This window comes from Lepidochelys kempii, chromosome 13, assembly GCF_965140265.1.
Source record: "Lepidochelys kempii isolate rLepKem1 chromosome 13, rLepKem1.hap2, whole genome shotgun sequence".
Lineage (NCBI taxonomy): Eukaryota > Metazoa > Chordata > Testudines > Cheloniidae > Lepidochelys > Lepidochelys kempii.
The window spans coordinates 31,698,131-31,707,543 of NC_133268.1; the positions used below are offsets into that span (position 1 = coordinate 31,698,131).

Here is a 9,413-nt window from a genome sequence, read left to right on the forward strand (position 1 = left end):
TGGGCTTAAACAGAAGTAATGACTGTGTGTTGGGGGAAAGTCAGAAGAACTGTCTGAGATTATTTCAGCTCTCTTAATTATAGAATCACAGAAGATTATGGTTGAAAGAGACCTCAGGAGATCATCTAGTCCAACCCCCTCCTCAAAGCAGGACCAACCCCACCTAAATCATCCCAGCCAGGGCTTTCGTTTCGGTTTTACAAGATCCCTTTTTCTAGATGCCCAGGTAGCAGCACTGGCAAGGATTGTTCCCGCCACCCTCATATGCTAGAAGACTGTGACCTTTTATTTCATATGTGAGGACCTACGCAAATCCCCAATTCTTACACACTTTAGGATAACAAAATATCCTACCTGAAGAGTGCCATAGAGCATTCTATCCCACTGTGCTTGGGGCAAGGTTGACTGTATTAATCCACTGCATACTGTAATCCATTGAGGCATTCCAGTCTGGCACTTCTAGAACAGAGAGATCAGCATGCACACAGTAACCAGCAGTGAAGGGGATTCACATATTCTACTGGAAACCAGCAAAAAGAGAAGACTGCTGGAATTTCCAGCTACATTATAACTATTAGTTGTAGGCATCCAAGAAAATCAAAACAATGCAAAGGCAGCTATTCCTATCAACTTGATGGTCATCCATAACAAATTCACAAAGGAATACCCTATGCTGTTTTTAACACACACTTTGACCTAAGAACCCCGTAATGCCAACTGGTAAGAGGGTTACAGAAATATACTGATTCTGGTATGTACATTCTGATTCGCCAACAAGTGTCATGTGAGATCTCAAATGAAAGCTAGTATCAAACTGGTCATTAATATCGTTCATAAAATATTAGGGTTGGAAGGGACCTCAGGAGGTCATCTAGTCCAACCCCCTGCTCAAAGCAGGACCAACCACAACTAAATCATCCCAGCCAGGGCTTTGTCAAGCCTGACCTTAAAAACCTCTAAGGAAGGAGATTTCACCACCTCCCTAGGTAACGCATTCCAGTGTTTCACAACCCTCCTAGTGAAAAAGTTTTTCCTAATATCCAACCTAAACCTCCCCCACTGCAACTTGAGACCATTACTCCTTGTCCTGTCCTCTTCTACCACTGAGAACAGTCTAGATCCATCCTCTTTGGAATCCCCTTTCAGGTAGTTGAAAGCAGCTATCAAATCCCCCCTCATTCTTCTCTTCTGCAGACTAAACAATCCCAGTTCCCTCAGCCTCCCTTCATAAGTCATGTGTTCCAGTACCCTAATCATTTTTGTTGACCTCCGCTGGACACTTTCCAATTTTTCCACATCCTTCTTGTAGCATAGGGCCCAAAACTGGACACAGTACTCCAGATGAGGCCTCACCAATGTCAACTAGAGGGGAACAATCACATCCCTCGATCTGCTGGCAATGCCCCTACTTATACGTTGTTTAATGTATGTGCAGATACTATGGAAGGAGTTTTGTATATACACTTAAAATGGTTTTTAAAGTCTGTATCAAGGTGCTGGTCACTAGCAGAGATGAAAAACAGGTTTTTCTCCAGACAGGAGGTAAGAAATGTCCCTCCCTCTCTCTCTGAGGATGTAAATTAAACATTGTAAACTAACACACTGGATGCCTATTTACACACAAAGTCAAATGTTAACAAAGAAATGTGAAGTCAACAGGGAAGCAGCAAACAGGAAAAACAAGCCATGGGTTGTTATCCTGTCTCTGAGTACAGACAATGAACTTCGGGGGTATATATCAGAGGCAAAGCACTGAGGAAGTAAATGGGCAATGGATACATATTCATGAAAATGGGATGTCAGCCAACCTTGCCTGATAACTCTAAAGATGATTTTGGGTGAGAAACTTCTTTACACAAGAGGTTAACTTGTTAATTAAATTTAGTCTCTATAAAGCAGGGGTTCTCAAACTGGGTATTGGGACCCCTCAGTGGGTCGCAAGGGTATTACATGGGGGGTCACGAGCTGTCAGTCTCCACCCCAGGCCCCGCTTTGCCTCCAGCATTTATAATGGTGTTAATTATATGAAAACAGTGTTTTTAATTTATAAGGGGGGGAATCACACTCAGAGGCTTCCTATGTGAAGGGGATCACTAGTAAAGTTTGAGAATTACTGCTATAAAGCATGTTATGATTTTGTTTTATACATAACTACGTTTCCAGTATCCTTACTCACTATCTTTTGAATCTCTAGTCTGATATACATTTATAGTGAAAACAATAAGTTTATCAGTGGTGCTGTGATGTTAAGCAATCTTCTGGTCTGCAGAGCAAAGCTGCATCTGACAAGTTGGTCTGTATATTGTTCCTTTGGGGACAGCAGACCTGGTATTTCTGTGAGTGTTCAGTGAATAAGGGACTAGACACTACACGGGAATGCTTCAAAGGGACTCAGGGACTTTGTGCACTTGCTTTTAACCTGCAAAGCAAAAAGAAAAGGAGTACTTGTGGCACCTTAGAGACGAACAAATTTATTTGAGCATAAGCTTTTGGGAGCTACAGCTCACCTCATCGGATACAAAGTCACTGTTTTTTCTTATGCTTTTATCTGATAGATTAAAGAGCCCTTTGGAACAGAATATTTTTAACCTGTGAAGGTACTTATACAGTAATCAGGTCACCTCTTCAACTTCTTTTTGATAAGCTAAACAGATTGATACAGTCCCCCATTCTATACCTATGGCCTACAATCCTCCTCCCTAGATGTATAACTTTGTATTTGGCTGCATTAAAATATTTTGTTTGAGTAGGCACAGTTTATCAAGAGACCCAGGCCAGTCTGTGACATTTCCATGTGCTCATCATTATTTACCACTCCACCAATCTTTCTGATCCACAAATTCTATCAGAAGTCATTTTATATTTACTTCCAGATCACTGATGAAAGTGCTGAATAGTACTGGACCTCATATCAATCCCTGCAGAACCAATAAAAGCATGCCCATTCGATGATGATTTCCCATTAGCACCTACTTCTTGAGATCTATCAGTCAGTTCCTAATCCGTTTAAAGATACTGTATAGGTTAATTTTTTTAATCAGAACGTTGTACTGTATAAGTCTAACACCTTACAAAAGTATAAGTATATTACAACTACCCAGTTACCTGTATCATCAAACTTGTAATCTCAAAGAATGAGATCAGGTTTGTTTAATAAGATTTATTTGCCACAAAACCATGTTGACTGGCATTAATTATATTCCCATACTTTACTCTTTATTGATTGTATTCTGCATGAGCTTTTCCATTATTTTGCCTGGGGCTGAAGTCAAGCTAACTGGCTTATAGTTATCTGGATCATCCCACTCACCCTTTTTGAATATTGGCATAAAATAAGCACTTTTACAGACTTATAGAATTTCACAGAATATCAGGGTTGCAAGCGACCCCAGTCCAGTGCTTCTCAAGCTATCTGATGTGGGGGACCGGCAATTTTTTTTTTCCAATGTGCGCGCAGACCGGCAGCCGATGGCTCGCAGACCGGCACTGGTCCGTGGACCATCACTTTGAGTAGCACTGATCTATTCCAACCCCCTGCTCAAAGCAGGACCAATCCCCAACTAAATCATCCCAGCCAGGGCTTTGTCAAGCCTGACCTTTAAAACTTCTAAGGAAGGAGATTCTACCACCTTCCTAGGTAACGCATTCCAGTGCTTCACCACCCTCCTAGTGAAAAAGTTTTTCCTAAAATTCAACCTAAACCTCCCCCACAGCAACTTGAGATCATTACTCCTTGTTCTGTCATCTGCTACCACCGACAACAGTCTAGATCCATCCACTTTGGAGTCTCCTTTCAGGTAGTTGAAAGCAGCTCTCATTCTTCTCTTCTGCAGACTAAATAATCCCAGTTCCCTCCACCTCTCCTCATCAACCATGTGCTCCTGCCCCCTAATCATTTTTGTTGCTCTCCGCTGGACTCTTCCAATTTTTCCACATCCTTCTTGTAGTGTGGGGCCCTAAACTGGACACGGTACTCCAGATGAGGCCTCACCAATGTTGAATAGAGGAAAATGATCATGTCCCTCGATCTGCTGGCAATGCTCCTACTTATACAGCCCAAAATGCCGTTAGCCTTCTTGGCAACAAGGGCACACTGTTGACTCATACCAGCTTCTCGTCCACTGTAACCCCTTGGTCCTTTTCTGCAGAGCTGCTGCCTAGCCATTCGGTCCCTAGTCTGTAGCAGTGCATGAGATTCTTCCATCCTAAGTGCAGGACTCTGCACTTGTCCTTGTTGAACCTCATCAGATTTCTTTTGGCCCAATCCTCTAATTTGTCTAGGTCCCTCTGTATCTTTTTACCACTCCTCTCAGTTTAGTGTCATCTACAAACTTGCTGAGGGTGCAATCCATGCCATCCTCCAGATCATTAATGAATATATAGAACAAAACCGGCCCCAGGACCAGCCCTTGGGGCACTCCGCTTGATACCAGCTGCCAACTAGACATGGAGTCATTGACCACTACCCGTTGAGCCCGACGACCTTATAGTCCATTCATCCAGCCCATACCTCTTTAACTTGCTGGCAAGAATACGGGGGAAGACCGTATCAAAAGCTTTACTAAAGTCAAGGAATAGCACGCCCACTGCTTTCCCCTCATCCACAGAGCCAGTTAGCTCATCATTAAAGCCAATTAGATTAGTCAGGCATGACTTGCCCTTGGTGAATCCATGCTAGTCATTCCTGATCACTTTCCTCTTCTCTAAGTGCTTCAGAATTGATTCCTTGAAGACCTGCTCCATGATTTTTCCAGGGACTGAGGTGAGGCTGACTGGCCTGTAATTCTCCGGAGCCTCCTCCTTCCCCTTTTTAAAGATGGGTACTACATTACCCTTTTTCCAGTCATCTGGGATCTCCCCTGATTGCCATGAGTTTTCAATTTCCCAAGCATTCCAAGATTTCTTAAAAAGTAACATCACTTAGCCAGAGATGTCCTCAGCCAACTCTGTTAGGACTCTTGGGACTACTGATTTTTAAATGTTTATCATTAGGACATGTAGTACTAGTACAAGGAACAGTCAGCATGGATTGGTCAAGAAGAAATCTTGTCAAACCAACCTGATAGCTTTCTCTGACAAGGTAATAAGCCTTGTGGATGGCAGGGGAAAGCACTAGATGTGGTGTATCTTGACTTTAGTAAAGCTTTTGAAATGGTCTCACATGACCTTCCCATAAACAAACTAGGGAAATGCAACCTAGATGGAGCTACTATAAGGTGGGTGCAAAACTGGTTGGAAAACCATTCAATCATCAGTGGTTCAGTCATGCTGGAAGGGCATAAGAAGCGGGGTCCCGCAGGGATCAGTTCTGGGTCCGGTTCTGTTCAATATCTTCATAAATGATTTAGATAATGGCATAGACAGTACACTTATAAAGTTTGCGCACAATACCAAGGTGGGAGGGGTTGCAAGTGCTTTGAAGGATAGGATTAAAATTCAAAATGGTCTGGACAAACTGGAGAAATGGTCTGAAGTAAATAGGATAAAATTTGATAAGGACTGATGCAAAGTACTCCACTCAGGAAGGAACAATCAGTTGCACACATACAAAATGGGAAATGACTGCCTGGGAAGGAGTACTGCGAAAAGGTATCTGGGGGTCATAGTGGACCACAAGTTAAATATGAGTCAACAATGTAACACTGTTTCCAAAAAAAAAAAAAAAAGCGAACATCATTCTGGGATGTATAAGCGGGAGTGTTGTAAGCAAGACACGAGAAGTAATTCTTCCGCTCTACTCCGCGCTGATTAGGCCTCAACTGGAAATACTCAACTGGAGTATTGTGTCCAGTTCTGGGTGCCACATTTCAGGAAAGATGTGGACAAATTGGAGAAAGTCCAGAGAAGAGCAACAAAAATGATTAAAGGTCTCGAAAACATGACCTATGAGGGCAGATTGAAAAAATTGGGTTTGTTTAGTCTGGAAAAGAGAGGACTGAGAGGGGACATCATAACAGTTTTCAAGTACATAAAAGGTTGTTACAAGGAGGAGGGAGAAGAATTGCTCTTAACCTCCGAGGATAGGACAAGAAGCAATGGGGTTAAGTTGCAGCAAGAGAGGTTTAGGTTGAACATTAAAAAAACTTCTTAACTGTCAGGGTGGTTAAGCACTGGAATAAATTGCCTAAGGAGGTTGTGGAATCTCCATCATTGGAGATTTTTAAGAGCAGGTTAGACAAACACCTGTCAGGGATTGTCTAGATAATGCTTAGTCCTGCCATGAATGCAGGGGACTGGACTAGATGACCTCTCGAGGTCCCTTCCAGTCCTATTATTCTATGTTGTCTAACGTCATCCTTAGTTACTAATGGACTGGAAAGTAGTTAATCATCCTCTTGTGATCAGAGTACATCAGCCTGCTTCTTACCAAATACAGAACAGAAATATCTGTTGGTCACTCTTGCCTTTTCTACATCAACATCAACTTTACCATCTCCAGCTAGTAATGGGTCTATACCAGTGCTTTTGAGTCTCTTTTGATCCTTTTCCATCTCTTTTGTTGCATCCGATGAAGTGAGCTGTAGCTCACGAAAGCTCATGCTCAAATAAATTGGTTAGTCTCTAAGGTGCCACAAGTACTCCTTTTCTTTTTGCAAAGACAGACTAACACGGCTGCTACTCTGAAACTTTTGATCCTAATATATTTTAAAAGGTAAAGTGATAACTTGATTATAGTCGATAAGTATCTACTTAGGGAACAAATATTTAATAATGGGCTCTTTAATCTAGCAAAGAAAGGTCAGACAGGATCAAACGGATCTAAATTTAAGCTAGACAAATTCAGATAGGAAATAAGCTGTAAATTTTTAACAAGGACAGTAATTAACCCTTGGAACAATTTACCACGGGTTGAGATGGATTCGCCATGAATGACAATCTTTAAATCGAGTTTGGATTTTTTTCTAAAAGATCTGCTCTCAGAATTATTTTAGGGAAGTTCTGTGTGTTATACAGATGGTCAGACTAGATGACCACAGTGATCCCTTCTAGCCTTGGAATCTATATTCATCTTTGCCTATCATGAGAATAAAATAGTTATTTTGTGATGGGGTGCAATACCTTTTGCATTAAAAAATTCCCATCTATACGTTTTTAGAAACCCTAATCATGATTTACTACTGGCTGCAGGAGAACGGCAGTATTTGTCTCCCAAACTGAAGTCCCTCATAAAACAATTTTTCTTTCCATCATGTCCCTGCTTGATTTGGTGGTCTGTAACAGACTCCTCACCAGCACTCCTTCCTGCACTTTGTTAGCACATGAATGCATATGGATCAAAGTTCCTGTGGTTCTGAGTTACCTATAACTGTAGAACAGATAATGATGTCTAATGTAGAGTGCCAAGGCTATTTCTTTCACCTGCTCTGACCTTCCTGGACAGGTTATAACAAGTGACTTAACTCTCCAACCATGCAAATTTCAGTACTGCCTATCAAATTTCTTCTAATCAATGAGAAATTTCCGATTTCCCATGTTTGTTACTCAGACTCCCAGCAAAGGTATATAAGCCATTGAAAAAAATTCTTCTTTCATGTTGAACCAATTTGTTTCTGACATTCCAAGTTCCAGTTTATACAATACTTTCCTCCTTACCACCTTCCCCTTGCATTGGTAGTTTAACAGCCTCCTGGCTGATCCAGCTATTCTCCAACTGAGAACATTAGCACTCCCTCCATCCCAGTGAGATGCAGGCTATCCCACTCATACAACTACCTCTCCCACTGGAACATGTCCCCAAAGCTCCAACATAACCAAAGCCTTAAGCTTCATACCAGACATACAACCAACATTTCACCTCCAGTATTTTCTGACTTCTACTACTTTTTGCGTGTACACCATTGTGCTAGATATGGTACAACTCTTAGTTGGTCCTGAGGCACTACCACAATAAATATGATTAATAATAAGAGCAGATTATTGGTTAGTCTCTAAGGTGCCACAAGTACTCCTTTTCTTTTTGCAAATAAGAGCAGAGACTCAGGCATGCACTTTCACCGCTACCACAAGCATGTGCAAGTTAAGATGTGCCTTCTCTATGTACCAAAGTGTTAGAAGAACAAATTTGTGTGTGTGATGCTAATTGGACAAGCTGCAACAATGACGGGCAAAATACTGAATGAATAAAAGTTTAACTTTCAGGAAGTTAGCTCAGCAGGTCACAGAGGACTACAAACAGTAATTCTTGAAGTAAGTGTCCTGACACACAGCTTCCAAGTGAAAAGCTCATGAAATAAAAATCAGAATTTTCTACAATTTTCTACAAAGAAGGATTCAAAACCTCTGATGTGGAACACGTTTGATGCTCCTGTTCTTGAATAAAGATCAAGGACAAAACACATGTAAAGTGCAAGCAGATCGGTGTTTTGGAGGGGTGGGGGAAAAGAGGAGTCTGAGTGGCTGTTGAAAAACCACCATATGGGACGAAGGAATCCAGAGTAAAGATTCCTAATTCAGAATCTTTGCGACAGACGAATCACTGCGCTACTGGAGAGCGTGGAAGCGCCGGGCTGGGGTACCCCAGACGCTGCCACCCTGGGCTCCCCGCCCAGCCGCACGCACCGCGCACATCGCCGCGCACAGCGGGACACCGCGCGGGGCCAGGGCTCCGGATCCACCTTCTGTGACGCTACAACACCGCTGGGAAGGTGCCAGACGCGCCCCGCCAAACCCGCCCCCAGCAAAACGGAGCCGGGGGCCACCACCCCCAGGCCCGGTCACCCCGCGCAGACCGCAGCCACCCGGTGCATCTGTCGGCGGCTCCTGAGCCAGACCGCCGGCGCTGCAGGGAGGCTCCGAACCCGGCCGGACACAGACGCCGGCGCCGTGGCTCGGGCTCCAGGTCTGACCCCTCCCTTCGCTTACCACGGCTCTCACCAACGCCGCCATGACACGCAGAAGCACTTCCGGAACATGGTAACTACTTCCGCTTCTCACAACAGGGCTGGGGGCTGAAATCACAACTGCGCGTGCGCAGACAGTTCCCTACTAGGTCCCCTTACTTCGCGCGCGCTTGGAGAGCAAGAACCGTTCCGCGCATGGTCACTATGCGTCACGTGTCGGGGCGGAAGCGGGTATCAGTGCCCTACCCTGCCTAGCGGCCCCCGTTCTGGCCTGCTACTGCGCACGAAGGGCGCTGCGCCACCGGCTCGCGCCGGCCCCGGTCTTAGCGCCTCCCTCGGGGGGAGGGCGCTGGCGCCGCTCTGGGAACAGCCTATCCCGCTCCCTGCGCCCGGCCCACAGAGTCGCTCTCTGAGCCGCGTGGGGGGGGCGGGGCTCCCTGGGAAAGCCCAGGAGTAAGGGGCAGCGTACACTCAATCATAGACTATCAGGGTCGGAAGGGACCTCAGGAGGTCATCTAGTCCGACCCCCTGCTCAAAGCAGGACCAACCCCAACTAAACCATCCCAGCCAGGG

The 9,413-nt window shown here is 44.3% G+C and overlaps 1 protein-coding gene across 3 annotated transcripts in view; it reads right to left on the reverse strand.

Annotated features, from left to right (window-relative positions):
* Nucleotides 1–9,177, reverse strand: part of UQCC1 (ubiquinol-cytochrome c reductase complex assembly factor 1) — a 96,184-nt gene extending 87,007 nt beyond the window's left edge. The window contains exons 1-2 of one of the 3 annotated variants that reach the window (XM_073310050.1): nt 9,087–9,177; nt 355–459 (exon numbers count right to left, since the gene is read on the reverse strand). In XM_073310050.1, coding sequence (XP_073166151.1) covers nt 355–444 — 90 coding nt within the window. In that variant the 5' untranslated portion in view covers nt 445–459; nt 9,087–9,177. The other 2 variants (XM_073310048.1, XM_073310051.1) reach the window with 2 other exon arrangements.
* Nucleotides 9,178–9,413: the final 236 nt, after the last annotated feature.